The 20,863-nt window shown below is 41.7% G+C and overlaps 1 protein-coding gene across 4 annotated transcripts in view; it reads left to right on the top strand.

Annotated features, from left to right (window-relative positions):
• The first annotated feature begins 816 nt into the window (after window positions 1-816).
• slc35f3b (solute carrier family 35 member F3b) overlaps window positions 817-20,863 on the top strand; it is a 90,354-nt gene continuing 70,307 nt past the window's right edge. For 2 of the 4 annotated variants that reach the window (XM_020046896.2, XM_020046894.2), the window contains exons 1-2: window positions 7,341-7,619; window positions 9,288-9,508. In XM_020046896.2, the coding sequence (XP_019902455.1) occupies window positions 7,522-7,619; window positions 9,288-9,508 (319 nt within the window). In that variant the 5' untranslated portion in view covers window positions 7,341-7,521. Of the gene's footprint in view, window positions 869-7,340; window positions 7,620-9,287; window positions 9,509-20,863 lie in introns of those variants that run through there. The other 2 variants (XM_020046895.2, XM_020046897.2) reach the window with 2 other exon arrangements.

Genomic DNA, 20,863 nt, shown 5'->3' with positions numbered 1-20,863 from the left:
AGAAGAAGATTACAGTGAAAGATCTTTGGTCTGACCACATGAATACTTAATAGCCCTGCTACGTATGATCTATGGCCTCCCGAATTCAATTAAAATATAATTCATTTACGTCACCTCTGAACCTTTTCTCTATTTGTTGTATTGCTGAATGTAGAGACCCACAACATCCTAAATCCACTAATCTCTAATCATTTGTGTGTGTGTGAAGTTGAAGTGTTCCACAATGAGAATTGATTATGGGCTTTCCTCTGGGAGTGTATAACTGAGTGGAGAGGCAGAATTGAGAGGAGCAGCATTATGCAAGACAAACTCAATCCCCTCCTTTCGGAGCAGAGTCCCATGTCCCAAATGACACCCTATGCCCCTCCTAGTGCACTACAACCCCATAGAGCTCTTGTCAAAAGCAATGCGCTCTGTAGTTTAATGGGGTGGCAGTTGGGAATCCATCTACGATACCGATGAGATGTGTCGACCTGCATATTGATGATTGGACTGCACTTTTTTGCTTGAGTAGGCATAGTACGCCTGGACCCACCCTGCAGGTTCACACACACACCTACACTTGCAGGTACACACAAGCAAAAAGTTTTATATAGACACACACACACACACACACACCCATTCCCCACACACTTGGCGTGGATGCGTGAGTCCAGCTGCCTGTTCTCCAATCGTTGTGAAACTGGTCTTTTAAAAAAAAAAACACCACCCGGTCAGAGGGGCTGTGTACAAATGCCAATCTGCAGTCCGTTCCAGACGGGAGCCCAAAGAATGCAGACGCAATGCAGGGGACAGACCAGCACAGAGCAGGGACAAACGTGATGGAGATCTCTGGTTGTGGACAACGGCCATGCCAGCGCTATGCCAGGTACCTGAACCGCTCCTTTGCTTCTCGGTGTCAAGATCATTCACAGCGGGGTAGTACTATAAATCAGTTAGCTGTTTTAAGTTTCTCTAATTTTCTACGGTCTGGAATATGTTGAGGTTATGAGAACTTCATCAAATTACTTCTTTTCGAGTCGATATTTGCAATGTGTTCATGTTTGTGTTCAAGTAAAGTGGTATTCATTAGTAATCATTCTGAGTGATTGGAAAGTTTTTGATGCAGAAATATTATCATATGAATCTCCTGACTTAGAATACTTGCAACAGAAAGGGTGTGACATTATTTAGACTTTATTTGGACTGCTGTGTATTTCATCGGAAACTACAGGGTATACTGTATTAGCCCTACATCTCATGATCCTAACCCTCTATGATTTGTATACATCAGGAAGTGACTTTACATCTTCCCTCCGCAATAACGATATTGATTAAAAGTTTAACTGATGGGACCAATTTACCCTATTGTCTATTTGTCCTGAGGGGACTACAAATATATATAAAAATAAAAAAAACATAATTGAATCTACTGAGGTGGATTTAGAGATACTTTGCAGTGTTGGTCCTTTTCTCCCCCAAAGGCTCTCAAAGTAAGACTGATGATCTAGGTTCAGTGGAACATGCTGAGTAACACTACATTGACAGGAAGGCCCCGGTCCAGAGATACTTCAGTGATAAGCTCTCTATCTCTCCACATCCCTCAGTCGTCCTGTCCAGGTGTCTCATAAACAACATCCGTCAACGACTGTCAAGGTGCTGAATCTCAGCCAGTTGGCAGACGGTAGAGCCACTAGCTGGTATATGTACGGATAAATTGTGGAGGGCCGGTGTTATAGAGGCCCTAGTGGGCCAACTAATTACAGCCCCAGGGGGAGCGGAAGCAGCAACTCATATGACAACCATTCCCTTCATAGGGCACTGATTTTGACCAGAGGAAATAGGGGCGAATAGGGGGTAGAGTTCTATTTAGGATATTGGACAGCCCTAGCACCCCTGTGCCAACTCAACCTGAGGTAACCTCACCCCCTGTACAATATGTGACTTGCAGATACTGTCTAAACTGGCCTCAACAAGCCAGAGGACCTCACCAGACAGCGAGCCAGAAGAGTATTCCTAGGAGCCGGAAGTAGTATTCCTAGGAGCCGGAAGTAGTATTCCTAGGAGCCGGAAGTAGTATTCCTAGGAGCCGGAAGTAGTATTCCTAGGAGCCGGAAGTAGTATTCCTAGGAGCCGGAAGTAGTATTCCTAGGAGCCGAAAGTAGTATTCCTAGGAGCCGAAAGTAGTATTCCTAGGAGCCGGAAGTAGTATTCCTAGGAGCCGGAAGTAGTATTCCTAGGAGCCGGGAGTAGTATTCCTAGGAGCCGGAAGTAGTATTCCTAGGAGCCGGAAGTAGTATTCCTAGGAGCCGGAAGTAGAATTCCTAGGAGCCGGATGTAGAATTCCTAGGAGCCGGAAGTAGTATTCCTAGGAGCCGGAAGTAGTATTCCTAGGAGCCGGAAGTAGTATTCCTAGGAGCCGGAAGTAGTATTCCTAGGAGCCGGAAGTAGTATTGACACTTTGACATTTTTATGAATACTTTTAACCCCTTTTTAAGCTGCAAGTCCCCTCCTTCACAGCCTTTCTGCAGCAGATGGTGATATGTTATAACTCCATACATAAATAAATGTGTGTTCCACTTCCTAACTTGCGTCACAGAGAATAGAATAGATGTTGCAGAGGTAGGATGTGGTCTCCATACATATAATAGGTGGGGGTGACTAGACAGGATAGATAATAAACAGTTGCAGTGCAGTGTATCTTTCATTATTAATGACACCGTTAAGGACCTCCAGTTGCCTTTGAAGTACATTGAACTGCAGTACAGTGATCAGAGCACTTCAAGTGTCATCCATTCATAGTTTGTTGAAGGCAGATAAATGTCTAGATGGGGTGTGTGTTCGTGCTCTCTAAAACATGGTCAGTTGAAAAACTGACCATGACGCTGTACATCGGAACAGTCAGTCAATCCCCTGCCGTCCCCTCTCATCCCGTCCTCTCCTAGCTCCTCCCATCCTCCCCAAGCTCCTCCCATCCTCTCCAAGCTCCTCCCGTCCTCTCCAAGCTCCTCCCGTCCCCCCCAAGCTCCTCCCATCCTCTCCCAGCTCCTCCCATCCTCTCCCAGCACCTCCCATCCTCTCCAAGCACCTCCCATCCTCTCCCAGCTCCTCCCATCCTCTCCAAGCTCCTCCCATCCTCTCCAAGCTCCTCCCGTCCTCTCCAAGCTCCTCCCATCCTCTCCAAGCTCCTCCCATCCTCTCCCAGCACCTCCCATCCTCTCCAAGCACCTCCCATCCTCTCCCAGCTCCTCCCATCCTCTCCAAGCTCCTCCCAACCTCTCCCAGCACCTCCCTTCCTCTCCAAGTTCCTCCCATCCTCTCCCAGCACCTCCCATCTCCCCTCTCTCTAACCCCGCCCGCTGTGCATCTCTACTCCATTGAAATATGTCCAGATACACATACATTTTTAATGTTAACAGAGGTCAGTGTGTGTGCACTCTTCCCCTTGTCACTGTGCTCTACCAACTTGCTTTAATTCCCCATTCTGTCCTCCTATCCCCACGGTTTCTCTTTGTCAGCCTGAGACTCAAATTAGCAATGCACTGTAGTCCCGTGAGCCCAGTTTTTCTCAGATAACCCAAATTAAAAAGAAATGGCGTTGTTGTGACTCCGGTTCATATCCTGACTGCGGCACACACACACAGTCTTCTGCCTGGAAGCTCAAAACGTGGTGGTTAGTTGGAGCGGCGCTCTCTCCCCGGTTCCAGACTACTTTCTGGATGAGTGTGATAAGATGCAGAACGGCTTGACAGCATGTGCTTTGAAGAACAGGTCCCAGTTTCTTTGTTGGACACCTGTAACGAGCTGTAGTCAGATCGTTGATGCTCATGTAAATGACTCAGTACCATCAGTGAGCTTGGTACAGGTGCTGACTTTTCCATTCATCAGGCAAAGCTTTAAAGGTTAGACCATTCAACAGTGCCACAGTAAATGAGTCAGCCTGAGGAAAAAACAAGTGTTACATTTCTTTTTCTGTCCTGTCAGCCTCTCTTCCATTCTGACTCTGAGGTCTGGTAGAGCTGTGATGGAATCGCACTCATGAAACCCTCTGTAGATTTTACAGAATACATTGACAGTCCCTCTTCAGGAAATGTTTTTTTTTGTCACAACCCGACCAGGTTTGCTCTGCATTATTAAAGGTATTCCATAACGAAAGATTTAAATATTATTCTCTCGTTAAAAGTTTGGAAAGATACTAAGAGGATGGTTTCGGACACAATTGCTGATCCCTAATATTTTTTGGGACACAATATATTCAGAAATCTGATACGATGAGAAATACTGTGTACTTCTACTGTTTATCGTTATTATTAGACCTTTGTTTCAACAAGAAACACAGACATAGGTTAAAGTGTCTTTTACAGCTGGGCCCTGCATATACATGTTCACACATACAGTTCAGGTTCAATGATTAAAAAACACTAACAGAAAAAGAAAAAACACAGTGTACAGACAAAACAATACACAGAAAACAAGACGCTCAAACACAAGACAAAGTACATTGCTGTAAACACCGGTGTTATTCCCTCAGCAGCCTCGTGTTTTGAGTGGATATTGGGCCTGGCGAGGTCTGCGCTGTCCCTTAGGTGTACTAAACAAATGCAGAGTACCTGTTTTCAACGCGTACATCAAACACTGCAAAAAAAATTGGCCAATGGAACAAGACAATTTCATTATTTTTGAGGAGATATTGGCTTGAATAAGTGAAATAATCTGCCAATGGAACAAGACAAATTACACGATATTCAAGGCATATTTTCTAAAAACAAGCGGTATATTCTAGCTTGTTAAGAAATGTTTTCCTTATTTTATGGAATTTTTAACCTGAAAACAAGTTAAATATATTTGATAAGGCATATTTTTTGCAATGAATACATATAACACCCCTGAAAGTACAAATAATGTATTACTCTAAAGCTTTACATACATGTCATGTACAGTCAGAGCATGCCTGACGTACCACTCTGGAGGATTTACGTACATCAGAGACCCTAACCCAGGGACCTACAGATCATGCACAAGGCCCCTCAACACAAGGTTATAAAGCTGTACTGTTAAGGATGTACTGTTCTCTATAGGAACATAAAGCAGTTCTATTGAGATGGTGTATATAACCGAATGACTCACTTCTTTTGAGTCTGAAATGGGCCCAAATTTGAAAAAGGAGATCTTCCTGCCGCTTAAACTGCCTAAACAAATCAAAACCCACATAATACATGCCACTGGCAAACTTTGGGTCCCGACCCATTGTTTTAGAAACCCAGCTTTATCCTATCGTATATGCTGTAATGTTCTATTCTATATCCTGTGCAGTACTCTCCCGGCACCTACAACCACCCTCTTGTTCTCTCTCTAGTTCGTGGGGACTATCCGGCCACATGATATTTGGCTGGCGAAGTGTTGATTGCTACTCAGCCTGCCTTCCGCAACAGAGCAGGGTGGGGGTAACAGGCAAGCCTCTCTAGGGTATGGGGCCAAAGTGAACAGGAGAACAGAACAGTCTGTGGTGCTAGACGATGGACTGAATAGAAAATAACTGTTAATGGCAGAAAATGTGTAAATGGAATGCACTCGCACAGCCGAGCCTGAGGGATGCCAGGCTACATGTGACTGAAATGTTGAAAAGTCAGTTAAAAAGACTTGCCACTCTCTGGTGTGCCGTGCTAACTCTTCCCTTTTAATGGAAAACGGATTAATATTCCCAAACTGCCTTATAGTACTTCATGAAAGTAGTGCTCGAAGCATACTGTCGAAACATAAAACGGATGACAATAAAATAAAACTCATGACAATTGATATTCATGACCAAAAATTGATGGTAATTGATATTCATTATACTCTGCCTCCCTGTAGTATTAAGCAAAATAGGCTAAAAGACTGTTTAATCATTGGGATAGCCTCGTCCCAGTGCTATTCTGCACAGTGCATACAAATTTTCTCCCCAAAGTGTCTGGGAGCAATAATACCAATAGGAAACAAGTAACAGGTTCACTGAGGTGCCCCTGTAGAGATTTTGATATGTAAGCAATTGGTGACAGAGAACTCAATTTACAACAAATCTATAAACCAAGGTATTTCTTTCTCTGCCTTCATGTCTCTCCCCGACCCCTCCCCCACTCCCTCCTTCCCATCTGACTCAGAAAGAAACCGTGGGGCTTATACCTCCTGTAGTAGAAGCTACAGTTACAGAGAGGGTCCTTAAAGATTTGCACACTGCCTCACTGTCCATATCCTCCATTCTCTCTCTCTCTCTATTGTTTCCATTCATCTGTTCCAGTATATACCAAGGTGGACAGCGAGAGGCATGCACACTGAAGGTGCCTATAGGAAATGTCTCCATTCACCTGCATCAGACAGGGGGAGAGACAGAGTGAGAAGCTGGCCCTTTTAAAGAAACTGCCTTAAACAATGCAGAGGATAGTAAGCAGAGAGGGTAGGAGACCGCAACTGTTGCTTTTTCCCTCTCGCTCGGTTTTTCTCTCTCCAAATGGGCTCCAGTCCAAAGCAAATACACTGTCCTTTGGAGCCCATGCGAAATTTAGTTTGATCTGTATGCTGATAGGTAATGTTGTTGACCTCAGATTGAAGTGAGAGTCAGTGTGAAATGGTTACATACTTCAAAGTCAGTCAAGGCGTCTTACATATTCATTACAGCGCGATGACCAGCCCTAAAATGAAATATGCCTAGAATTGAAGACACTTGAGGAGCATACACATCACGCATTCCAATATTTCAAAGGAAAAGACCACAATTGTAGAATAGTGTCTTCCTAACTATTTTATTACATTTTATTTTGTGATAATGTGTGTTTGTATAGTTGAGATTTTAGAACTTTTCTCTCTGTGAGTGCATTTTACACAACTTTTTTCTCATTAGTGACATTTGGGCTAGGTCTCCAATCCAAATGTCACCCTATTCCCTAAACTGTGCACTTTTTAAGTCAATAGGTTGTGGTCATATCTCCTGTTACAACAGATTGCCAGCACCCAAATTTGGATGAAATCCTTTAAGGTAACATACCAATATACTGAAACAGCTGAAGGGGTACCTTTTGCTCTCATATAAAAAGCTTTCTTGAATATTATAGTTATCTACACAGCTTAGTCCAGTCTGGAAAACAAACAGACAGGCATTTATTCGTTTTCAGCAGAGCAAAGTTTTTACATACAGGCTAATTGTTTACTTTCGTCATCCGATGTAAGGCAAGACCTGAGCGTTATTTTTTCACAGTAATTGCTTTAATGAGAAAAAAATAGACAAAGAAATGTAGAGTGTTGTAAATTTGCTTCGGGCCTCCCTACAGGTAAAATGTATTTCTGAATGCCAGTAGGTGGCACTGTTGCGATGGCCAAGACAACCCCGAGGTGCGCCAGAGTATGGAGATGAGAGCAGAGACTATCTATCTGCCTGTGTTCAAATGATGTAATTGCAACGCCATATGTGTGTGGGTGAGAAGGAAAGGGACCATGGTATTTTTCTCCGCGGTTAAACTGGATATACAATAACGCGCTCGCGTGTTCCCCGTTTGAGTGGCCTCAATCATGTACGGCGATGGAGAGGGAACGGTATGGGACCGAGTCGGACGCCCACGTCGGGACTGCATGTGCTACCTCGGACCCCCGACTACTTTGATGCCCATGTAAGAATTATGATTAAGTTCTAAATAGACTAGACTGTTCAAACATTAGATATGTCACTTGGCATAGTAGGCTCTAGTCAGTCAGCAGTGCGCAGACAACAAAAAACTAGTCGGTTGGAAAAAATTAACTTCATGCGCCCATGCGTAAAAAGCAACTGCTAAAACACACACACACACACACACACACACACACACACACACACACACACACACACACACACACACACACACACACACACACACACACACACACACACACACACACACACACACACACACACACATCTATCTATACACACACACATATATATATATATATATATATATATACATACACACACATATATATATATATATATATATATATATATATATATATATATATATATATATATATATATGCCTGTATGCGAACCATTAGCTACAGACACTGCAAGCCAACAAGAAATGTTTGGTTTATGTTAAATAGTTAACTGTTTGTTTAATCTCACCGACTGTGCTTTATTTTATATGTAATCACGTCAGCGTACCTACAGTGAAGAAGAAAAAATACTCTAGGTAGTGCGATAAAATATGTCGAATGTGGGCAATACCCATATGCGACAACTCCAGAAACACATCTGGAGTCTTTCCAAACAGTTGTTTTACCCAACTAAACAACGTGTGAGACAAAATGACTGACCATCGACCATTTACGGTTGAGCTGATAGGCTTAAGTAAAGCAATCAGAGCGATACTAAATCATTATTAGGCTAATGTTGACAGGTGGTCGATTTCATTGAGTGATGTCCATGTCATATCCATGAACTTCAGCACGATATGCTATGGTTAAATATACAATAGATGAACACAGCGCAACACTTATGTGGACACTTGACACAATTAACGACTCGAAGAATATTAACAATACAAATTGGTCTCAATTTGGTGGTCGTAATGCCTATCATTTACTCAACTCATATTTCCCAGCGTAGGCTAATGCTATAACGCCCCATGGCTGGTAGCAGCAGACAAAAAGCAAATGGTAGCCCATCCTAGTACAGTTTTTTGCTAGGCTACAGTTATCCAGAGCCTAATGACTGCGGAATGGGTTCGATGGCGCGCACTGGCGCATGCCTACTACATTGTACGCAGGTTACGCGTTGTTCTCGCATTTCCATATAACTTTTAATAAAAGTTGCAAACGGCTTTTAGTCTACATATTATTTCGTTAGCCTACATGTATCCTATTTATACTTTCTCATTTTAATATGAGTAAAAAAAAAAAACGTGTATTCATATTCACTGCAGTAGCATTGTGGTAGGCCAGTCACTTTCGGTTAGTGTCTCTGTCTTCATCTGTGCCCCTCTCGAGCGCTGGGCCAGTGAAGGATGAAGATTTCCCGTTTTTCGCTCCCACCAGCACGCTGTTGGCTTCCAGTGAAGAAGACGAATTAGACCAATCCTTAACATTAGTGGTTCACTGCGTTTAAAATTAAACGTGGTGAATCATGTTTTATGTTGCCCTTTCAACCACTGGCGCTGCGCGCGCCCGCACTCACGCACTCCAGCTCTCGCCTTCCCCTTGGTATGAACTAGCCTCCTTGGTGTGCCAAACTGTCACCTCACCTGGCGCTCGCGCTTCCCGCCGGCTTTCTAACCGTCTCTTATGTCCTTCTCTTTCTACAGCGGGATGCGGAAGTCGTCCGACGTGAGTCCTAGACGGCTTTCGGACATAAGCCCCCAACTAAGACAACTGAAGTATCTGGTGGTGGACGAGTCCATCAAAGAAGACTCCTTAAAATCGTCCCGGTCCGTTGAGGACATTAACAGTGCGTCGATAGAGGAGAGGATCTTAAGGATCACCGGTTACTATGGTTATCAACCCTGGAATGCAGTCTACAACAACAGTGAGTTGATAAGTTTGATTCTCTTTACCTTCAGCTGCTTGGCAGATAAACAGTGCTGGTTAACATAGTAGTATGACATTACTTTGGAATTTAAAAGACGCTGACTTAGGTTGTGGGTCTATAAGTAGGATTTGTTTTGTGACATATCTCTAGGCCCAATATCCACAACATGAACACAGTTAGAAAAGGAGACTGGGAAACAAGTGAAGACCCTTTTTTAATTGCTGGAACTATAAACGTTAATGAAAAAAACTGCTCTCATGGATTGTGTCTGTGTGTGTCCCGCTATTCTAAAGAACTCTCCTCTTTTGAGATAATTAACTGTATATAAGTTGTTACCCAACAGCAATTAGCTTGTGAATTACAGTGTTTCGTGTTTTGAATTAATCACCTAATTATACATGGCTGTTGCAGTAACTTAGGGTTGAAGAGTGAATAAAGCCAGCCTGATTATCCCAGATGATGTTGCTGCTGTGGAATCATGTTAAAAGAAACACACCCAAACGCAAAACACAACACTCATGTGTAGCAATTATAGAGATCTGTGTACTCCTCAGAATATAGTATCCACACTGCGTGACTCAAGAGCCAGATTTGTTGTAGGACAGTAGGTTTAAGAAATGCCGATAGAGGACAGCCATGTGTGTTTGACAACACACACACACGCTGGCCTAGAATTAACACAAAACAGCCACTTTATTAAATAAATCTATGTAGTATTGGGTAAAATATTTTTTTTGTCTCCATCAGCTTCAATGTTTGATGTGTTGTGCAGCCTTGAGTTTTGATCTAGTAACGTTATTTGGGAGTCAGCGCCACACTCACAGACGGTGTGTGTGGCCTTCAGATTAAAGGCCTGTCTAAAACCAAGGTAAAACCACATGGTACTGCCCTGGGTCAGAGGTGATGTGCAGCCTGGATGAAGAGCCTCCTTTACCCAACTGTTTACACATCCATGACATTTACATTGTTGTAATACTTATGACTGTAAAGCGATTTGTGGATGCAACCTAGGTATTTAAAATGCGTGTTTGTGCATGTGTGTAAGTTTGTTGTTGAGGAGAGCGGCATGTAGTGTGTTTTGGAGGAAATCGTTCAAACCGAAAAACTGGTTCTGTCGTCATCCCCGTTGTGCTGTTGATAATCAATTACAGTTACAGACAGTAACAGCACTCACAAAGGCTGTGAGCATGGATTGAGTGAGAGAGATGAGTATGAATGTTTAGAAACAAACAGAATTTCTCACTCATCCACAAACTAGTTATGTCTGAGTAGTGACTATGTGCAAATATACCACTGTAAACTAAAATATGCTTCTAATCGTCTTCAAAGTTCATGTGAACCAGTGATTTACTGGCACATATTCTACTGCCCCTGCTTTTCTTCAGGGAAACCTTTCCAAAAGCTTTAACCACCCCAACCTCAAATGTCACTGTGTTCTGTTATTTTGTCAACCCCTGGAAAGAGATAGCCTCACATTAGTTTTCGCCAAACCCGCACTGATCTCACTATATTCCCTAGATAGTGCCATCATTTTGACCAGAGCCCAGTGGGAGCCCGAGGAGTCCTGGTCAAAAGTAGTGCAGTTTAGAGAATAGGGTGCAATTTGGGACGTAGTGCATTCAGGGCTCTACCACCCGTGAAATGAGACCGCTTTCTATTTCAGCTCAGTGGTTCGGCCTTGACACACAGTGTAACGTGACATTTTCCACTGTTTGTTTACTGTACACCTTCTAATCAGAAGTGCCAGTCCCAGAAAATCTCAGAGATGTTGGCTGGATACTTCAGCTTCCTGTTGGCATCTACACTATATATGTTCACATCTCATCCTCGCCACCACCTAAAGTTGGTCTTGGACCTAACCCTAGTGTTAGGTCCAAGCCCAACTCCGGTTTCTCTAGCCTGAGACCTCTGTAGATAAGGTACATCTGCAGGGCGCTGACCCAATGTCCCAAACTAAAATCCTTAGCAGCTCTATCCTTCCCCACGTACGGTATTGTTGAAGAATTTTCAAAATGCCTTTTCATGGGTGTTCTGGCTCTGGACTAACCTCAATCTAGGGAGATTGTTTTTGGTGTCTGGAAATAGTGTTCGAGGTGCTGAGAACTAGACTTACTGCAGAAGAAATGGACCTCCATGGTGTTGGAGTTTGGTTAACACTGGAAGGCTTGACCCCCTTGTCTATTTTCCCTAATGCCCCACAGTGATGCAGCGCATGGCATTGTTGCCATCTTTGACACATGACCGGAATCAAACTCACAGCCTTTCAGTTTTAGGCCAGAGTACCTAACCACAGTGCCACTGAGATCACTTCTTACTGTTGTGTAAACATAGTTAGAGCTCTCAGATTCTGACCACTAGCTAGTATAGAGACGGTTTTGATTTTCATTGGAACATTGGACTGGGCCTGCCGGCTGACTGTCCTGTTATTGCAGTGCCTTGTTGTCATACCACTGTCACTGTCAGCCTGGAAGTCTTCTTTACACACCACCTAGGGAAGGATACCTTATAAGGCAGCCTATAGGCTTGGTGTTTCTTAAGAATGTCAATACTCCTATCCAAAACAGCTGTCCTCTGTGCAAGCGAACAGCTACTGCAGCTGAGTCGATGAATTAATTAAGAAACTGATAAAACCAAAAACAAGTTGATGAATGAATCGTAGTGTTAAATGGATGGTATACTCTGACTATTCAATTGTGTGTAGGTTTCCTTTGCACAAGAGCTACCTTTATTTAACGGTTATTTAAACAGGTTAGTCAACTGAAAACCAATTCAAATTTTTTATGACGTCCTGGCCAAAGACATTCAATCGCAAGATGACACACAAAATAACCTAATAATGTAACAAACATATACCAACTAATAGACACTATATACAAGGGAATAAAAAATTGAAAGTCAAATTACAGTAAAGATGGCAAGTGACACAGATTCGACACAGATTTGATTGATTCAACAGGTACAGTGATCAGATAAGAGCTTGGTTCCACCATTGGGGTGCAAGGACAGAGAAGAGTTTTGAATGGGCAGGTGAGGAGTTGCCCCTCCGATTGGGCGGGTATAGAAAAGAACAAAAGCCTGGGTAGGGACGTAGAGTTTTAGAATTGCCTGAAGAATTGCCTGAAGATAGGTAGGGGAAGCTCCCCTTGCTGCAAGCACCTTGGCCGTGTGTCTATCTGAAGGCAGGTTGCTGTTGGAGTAGCAGATTTTAAAGCAGTGAATCACCCAAAAACTCCATCTCCCAAATATATACACTACCAGTCAAAAGATTTTACATTTCTATTGAAATGTGAGCAGTTCAAGTCCACTGAATGACCTCAAATAGTTTGGCATCTAAAATCTGAAAAACTAGGATATCCTTTAAATAATATACAGCATGAACGATGATGGAGAACATTGCTAACGTAAAGATACTGAGTTCTCCCACTCCCCAATCTACGCTGAATACCTGTCTGGATCATCCTGCTTCTCTAGTCATTAACGGAAATTCAAATGACAGAGCCGTCATGATATGCACTCAATATTCCCAACTCTCATTGATATTCATTGCTTCTCTGTAACCTCCGGCAGCTGCATTATCTTTACTGTGTTTCATCTCCACCTCTTATTCAAGTGAGGTAAATTAACGTTCTTCAATCTCATGCTCAACCCCCCCCCCCCCCCCCCCCCCCCCCGTACAGTAGACCTTTCTTGTCTTAGAACCTGAGGTGGAATTGTCAACCATCAAGCAGCGTTTAACACTGCGCAAAAATCTATTATTTAAAACTAGAGTAAAACTACTGGCTGTCTTTGTTTACTGCTCACACACACACATGCACGCATGCACACACACACACACATTCAAACATATACTGTATGCTGTAAATACACATCACATACATACATACACATGCAAACAAGCAAACACACATACGTGCACATGTGCATACACGCATACATGCAAACACATATTTGGAATGAAAAGCCTTTATATACAGTGCAGTACATCTTCCCTGGCACACTTTAATACAGTTCTCTCATAACTAGGTTGCTTTGCTTTATTTTGCAAACTGATTTGGCTCGGATTGATGTTATGGGGATTTACACTGAGTTGAAATAAGTTAACAGTAAATAAGTAAATCCCCTTTTTTGTTAGTCTTTAGAGGGCAGTACTTTCCTCTCACCAAGTTTGTGGTGCTGAAAAGAGGTTCACAGCAGTTTTGATCAGAATCTACATTTGAGTAATTTGCAAATGCTCATGTTCAGACTGATAGTAATCTTTGCATAATACTTTTCATAATGGTCCCCTGTGGAAATCGAACCCACTTCTCTTGCTGTGCAAGTGATTTGCTCTTCTAACTTAACCGCTCTATGGTCCAAAGACTACAGTGACCAATGTTATTTTTAAGAGAGTAACAGTCTGAAGCCCTGCTTGTCTGTATGTAATAAAACAGTATTCAAACACTTGTAGCCAGAGCCAACAGATGCTCTACATCAAATACAACACCTGTAGCCAAAACCAGCAGATGCTCTACTTCAAATACAACACCTGTAGCCAAAACCAACAGATGCTCTACCTCACATACAACCAGTACCATATGACTCTACACAGAGACGTTTTGATCCTGTGTTGTATTGGTTACAAAGTCATGGACTGAACCAGGTATTTACCTGTCCACCCACAGCATTCAGCTCTAGCCAGACAGAGTCAAAGACACGGAGAGAAGCTGCGAGACACACAGACAGAGACAAGTGACACAGCATTTGAGAGAATCAGAGAGACAGAGGAGGAGAGAGAGAGACACACAGAGAGACCCGGAGAGACACAGTGTGCTGTAATCTATGTCTCTATTGGTTACATCAATCTATGGTAGCCTTGAGTCATACCGCTGAAGGCCTAATGACCTCTCCTCTGCATCCATTCAGCTATATCTTCTACTCCCCATCCCTTCTTCCATCAGCTCACTGAGAGACAGAGCATTTTGATGTGTAGCTGTTGACCGAACCAATGTAGCGCAGAAGGTTTATGATAGGGATGAGAGGAACCGAGTACACACATGGGGTTGATGACAGAAATTAGAGGAACTGAGCATTCACATGGGGTTGATGACAGAAATTAGAGGAACTGAGTATTCACATGGGGTTGATGACAGAAATTAAAGGAACTGAGTATTCACATGGGGTTGATGATAGACATTAGAGGAACTGAGGTTTCACATGGGGTTGATGATAGACATTAGAGGAACTGAGTGGTTATATGGGTTTGATGATAGACATTAGAGGAACTGAGTGGTTATATGGGTTTGATGATAGACATTAGAGGAACTGAGTATTCACATGGGTTTGATGATAGACATTAGAGGAACTGAGTGGTTATATGGGTTTGATGATAGACATTAGAGGACCTGAGTATTCACATGGTGTTGATGATAGACATTAGAGGAACTGAGTGGTTATATGGATTTGATGATAGACATTAGAGGAACTGAGTGGTTATATGGGTTTGATGATAGACATTAGAGGAACTGAGTATTCACATGGGATTGATGATAGACATTAGAGGAACTGAGTTTTCACATGGTGTTGATGATAGACATTAGAGGAACTGAGTGGTTATATGGATTTGATGATAGACATTAGAGGAACTGAGTATTCACATGGGGTTGATGACAGAAATTAGAGGAACTGAGTATTCACATGGGGTTGATGACAGAAATTAGAGGAACTGAGTATTCACATGGGGTTGATGACAGAAATTAGAGGAACTGAGTATTCACATGGGGTTGATGACAGAAATTAGAGGAACTGAGTATTCACATGGAGTTGATGACAGAAATTAGAGGAACTGAGTGGTTATATGGGTTTGATGATAGACATTAGAGGAACTGAGTATTCACATGGTGTTGATGATAGACATTAGAGGAACTGAGTGGTTATATGGGTTTGATGATAGACATTAGAGGAACTGAGTGGTTATATGGGTTTGATGATAGACATTAGAGGAACTGAGTATTCACATGGGATTGATGATAGGGATGTGAGGAACTGAGTTTTCACATGGTGTTGATGATAGACATTAGAGGAACTGAGTGGTTATATGGGTTTGATGATAGACATTAGAGGAACTGAGTATTCACATGGGATTGATGAATGGGATGAGAGGAACTGAGTTTTCACATGGGATTGATGATAGGGATGAGAGGAACTGAGTATTCACATGGGATTGATTATAGGCATGAGAGGAACTGAGTTTTCACCTGGTGTTGATGATAGGGATGAGAGGAACTGAGTATTCACATGGGATTGATGATAGGGATGAGAGGAACTGAGTATTCACATGGGGTTGATGATAGACATTAGAGGAACTGAGGTTTCACATGGGGTTGATGATAGACATTAGAGGAACTGAGTGGTTATATGGGTTTGATGATAGACATTAGAGGAACTGAGTGGTTATATGGGTTTGATGATAGACATTAGAGGAACTGAGTATTCACATGGGTTTGATGATAGACATTAGAGGAACTGAGTGGTTATATGGGTTTGATGATAGACATTAGAGGACCTGAGTATTCACATGGTGTTGATGATAGACATTAGAGGAACTGAGTGGTTATATGGATTTGATGATAGACATTAGAGGAACTGAGTGGTTATATGGGTTTGATGATAGACATTAGAGGAACTGAGTATTCACATGGGATTGATGATAGACATTAGAGGAACTGAGTTTTCACATGGTGTTGATGATAGACATTAGAGGAACTGAGTGGTTATATGGATTTGATGATAGACATTAGAGGAACTGAGTATTCACATGGGGTTGATGACAGAAATTAGAGGAACTGAGTATTCACATGGGGTTGATGACAGAAATTAGAGGAACTGAGTATTCACATGGGGTTGATGACAGAAATTAGAGGAACTGAGTATTCACATGGGGTTGATGACAGAAATTAGAGGAACTGAGTATTCACATGGAGTTGATGACAGAAATTAGAGGAACTGAGTGGTTATATGGGTTTGATGATAGACATTAGAGGAACTGAGTATTCACATGGTGTTGATGATAGACATTAGAGGAACTGAGTGGTTATATGGGTTTGATGATAGACATTAGAGGAACTGAGTGGTTATATGGGTTTGATGATAGACATTAGAGGAACTGAGTATTCACATGGGATTGATGATAGGGATGTGAGGAACTGAGTTTTCACATGGTGTTGATGATAGACATTAGAGGAACTGAGTGGTTATATGGGTTTGATGATAGACATTAGAGGAACTGAGTATTCACATGGGATTGATGAATGGGATGAGAGGAACTGAGTTTTCACATGGGATTGATGATAGGGATGAGAGGAACTGAGTATTCACATGGGATTGATTATAGGCATGAGAGGAACTGAGTTTTCACCTGGTGTTGATGATAGGGATGAGAGGAACTGAGTATTCACATGGGATTGATGATAGGGATGAGAGGAACTGAGTATTCACATGGGATTGATTATAGGCATGAGAGGAACTGAGTTTTCTCATGGGATTGATGATAGGGTGAGAGGAACTGAGTATTCACATGGGGTTGATGATAGACATTAGAGGAACTGAGTGGTTATATGGGTTTGATGATAGACATTAGAGGAACTGAGTATTCACATGAGGTTGATGATAGACATTAGAGGAACTGAGTGGTTATATGGGTTTGATGATAACCATTAGAGGAACTGAGTATTCACATGGGTTTGATGATAGGGATGAGAGGGACTGAGTATTCACATGGGATTGATGATAGAGATGAGAGGAACTGAGTATTCACATGGGATTGATGATAGGGATGAGAGGAACTGAGTAATCACATGGGATTGATTATAGGCATGAGAGGAACTGAGTTTTCACATGGGATTGATGATAGGGTGAGAGGAACTGAGTTTTCACATGGGATTGATTATAGGGTGAGAGGAACTGAGTATTCACATGGGTTTGATGATAGGGATGACAGGGACTGAGTATTCACATGGGTTTGATGATAGGGATGTGCGTAACTAGGTATTCACATGGGATTGATGATAGGGATGTGCGTAACTAGGTATTCACATGGGATTGATGATAGGGATGTGCGTAACTAGGTATTCACATGGAATTGATGATAGGGATGTGTGTAACTGGGTATTCACATGGGATTGATGATAGGGATGTGCGTATCTGGGTATTCACATTGAGTTTATGATAGGGATGAGAGGAACTGGGTGGTCAAATGGGGTTTGATGAAGATGAAAGGACTTTCATAATTTTTTGGGATAATTATTATGTTTATTATTATCATCAGAAATAAAGCAATTTTCTGTAATTGGTTATCTATGATGTTGACTAATTTGGCTGCTAGTAGCATATTTCCGGAACTAATCCAGTGCTGGGCATTATTATTATTTATTGTTTTCGAGGCATATTTACCAAGCGACTGAGAAATTTGAGCCAAAAATGCGATTGTAAATAGTTCTAATGTTTAATGAGTCAGCAAAGAAACATCTTCTCAGAAGTAGACACAAATATGGATGGGCAAATTAATCTGTCTGGAGTAAATGTATAGGCAGCAGTAATTCCATACGTTATCTATTTCATTGATTATTGAATAGGACTAAGTAAATGTACTACTTCTCAATCATTTTTTGCCTATTATTTTGGATATTTTCTTCTTATGTTAACGGGTGACATCGCAGTCCTTTGCCTTGAGGTGAAGGCTTCAGCAGCATTAAAGATTCCAGGTTTTCCCATCTCAAATTAGTTCGTTTACAAGAGGGGGAAAAGTAAAAATAACAAAAACTGCGAGTTTGAGAGAGGAAGATAGTGAGGGAGAAAAAGAATGGAAGATTAAAAGGGAATCAGTAGATGAAGGATTGAGCATTACAAAGAAGTACCCAGACCAGGTAAACCTTTGCAGCATTTTTGGACCGTTTCTGACCAGACTTTCTGCTGTCAACTTAAGAATGGCTCAGCATGATTTCCTACATCCAATAGGATCTCCACTGAAGTATGATAGATCTATGGTGTAAACCTGCATAGGAAGACTTTTCAATAAACCGACTGAGAAAATATTTGAATTTACAGTGTCAACCTGGTCAAAGGCATAACGACAGACAAACAACTCTCTGTTACACATGAGTACAATCAAAAGCACTGTACAATGAAACAGGCAAAATATGAATAAGGTACACTACAGGAGGTGGGTCATAGTATATAAAGTTCAGGCGAAATAATCGTTTGGTGGATGCGAGTGTCTGCTAAACAACTAAAATGCAAATGCAAAAATGTCGTCTTGCTCAGACAGAACTGGCCCCATTTGCATTTTGGCAAAGGAATTGTTGTCTGTCACTGACAGGACTTTTACACTTCAGCTCCACTAGGGTCGCTGTGTTGCCTTGTCGTCAGCATTGAATCAGTGTGACTTTCTACCTGCCACATCACATTTTTCCTCATTATTGCCTTGTCAGTCGTTGATCTTTGACGGTACCACTGAGCATAACGCAACATGGGCTTTGTAACATATTTTACTGACTGAAGGGAATGTTTCCTCAATGGGGGATGTAAATCCCTGACACTGACGGCTGCTGTGTAGCACGACACTTATCAGCTAAATGTCTGCTGTCAGTCATGTGAAATGGTGCCAGTTCTTCACCGTTTGATTATAGTTATTTTGCAGTAAGAAGAAATATGAAATCTCATACTTCGTTTTAGTTTGATTGTTAGTATATTAAGAAAAGTATTCCAATCATTTTGAGCCCTCTTCCCCTGCTTGTGGAAAATGGGGGAGGTCGTGTATGGATTTCATGTCTCCAATATTTTAATAGTATTTATACCATTTACAAGAGCGTGTCTTTTAAAGTGACCATACCTCAGCCAATTCTATAACTATGCAGAGCAGTTTATAGACATTTCATTCAATTCAGAAATGTAAAGGCCAATTCCATTGAACTGATTTAGATTGGAAGCATTTTCAATTACAGGGAAGAGTGATCACTTGGGAAGAAACCTTGCAGCTGGTAGTGTCTGATAAATGTGTGTGTGTGTGTGTGTGTGTACTAGTGTGGTTGAAGGGTTACCAATGTATTAAGGAAACTCAAGGGAATGTTTTTACATTCAGTATTTCTGCATGCACACCGGTCATTCAATAATACTTTGTATGCATATTTACATGTTTTCACATACAAAGATCACCAAGGTTAAATGCTGGACCTTGGAAGAGGAAGTGCTGTGACCAATGAGACACACGTTGTTGCCGGATTTCAGAACAGGATTTATTTTCAGATATAGTTGTTCTTGCAAAGCATGTAAACATTATTATGTATTATATTAATCTAACTATCCACTATCTGCAATACTAGGAATATATAACCCATTACTGTACAAATAGTAGGGTTTTTTGGTTTCTAAAAAGGTTCTAGAAAAGTACTGGAACCATTTGAAAATCCTGTGTTACGGCCCTCACAGACAGTGCTGCCGAGGACCCTTAGAGTAAGCTTGCCAAAGGAGCCTTAGAATAAGATTTCCAAAGGACCCTTAGAGTAAGCTTTCCAAAGGTTTTGACCTGTGCCAAGAGAGGCCACTAAAGAGTTTTTTTGTATGACTTAGTATTTGTGTAATGAACACCTTGGGCTTTGCACCTGCCTTCCAATGAGTCAAGTTTGCCTGCTACACAAGACAAACTTGACTCATTCACAATTTACAAATAATATTAAAGATTTAATATTCCCTCAAAGGTCTCTTTGAGGGAACTGTTTCTTTGGTTCCAGGTGTAATCCTTTTTGTTTCCTGGTTGAACAATTTTGTTCTAGGTAGTACCTTTTGGGATCCTTGTAAAACTCTTGTTATGCATTTAACCAAAAGGTTCAACCAGGAACCCAAAAAGGTTTCTACAGCCAAAAATGGTGTTCATCCACATAGATAACGTAACAACCGTTTTGGAAACCTTTTTAATTATTATTTTAATGTACAGCATCACAGTTCCTTAATTCATCACAAAACATTTGGAACTGTCCCGTATATTTAGATGGCAGGACACAGGCACAGAGGTATCGAACAAACGTACTTTATTTGCCAAACTCAGGAACATCAAACATCACGCGGAACATGAAACATCTACAGCAAACAATAAGAGACAAGAAACACTAGGACAAGAGGAACGTAAATAGGGACTGAACAAGGGGTTAATGAGACACAGGTGAAAGCAATACACTAACAAGACTGAACATAGAAACAGGAGAGCTAGAATCAAATTGCAACGACGCTGGCCATGAGTGGCCGTTACAGCAATACATCAGACTGGCGCATCCAGGAACTTTGGCTCGCAATATGTTCTCGCCCTGTTTTGGGGGCAACAAA

The sequence above is a fragment of the Esox lucius genome, chromosome 5 (genome assembly GCF_011004845.1).
Source record: "Esox lucius isolate fEsoLuc1 chromosome 5, fEsoLuc1.pri, whole genome shotgun sequence".
NCBI classification, from domain to species: Eukaryota; Metazoa; Chordata; class Actinopteri; order Esociformes; family Esocidae; genus Esox; species Esox lucius.
The sequence above is the reverse complement of the archived record's forward strand: the minus strand, read 5'-3'. Positions and strand labels throughout refer to the sequence as shown.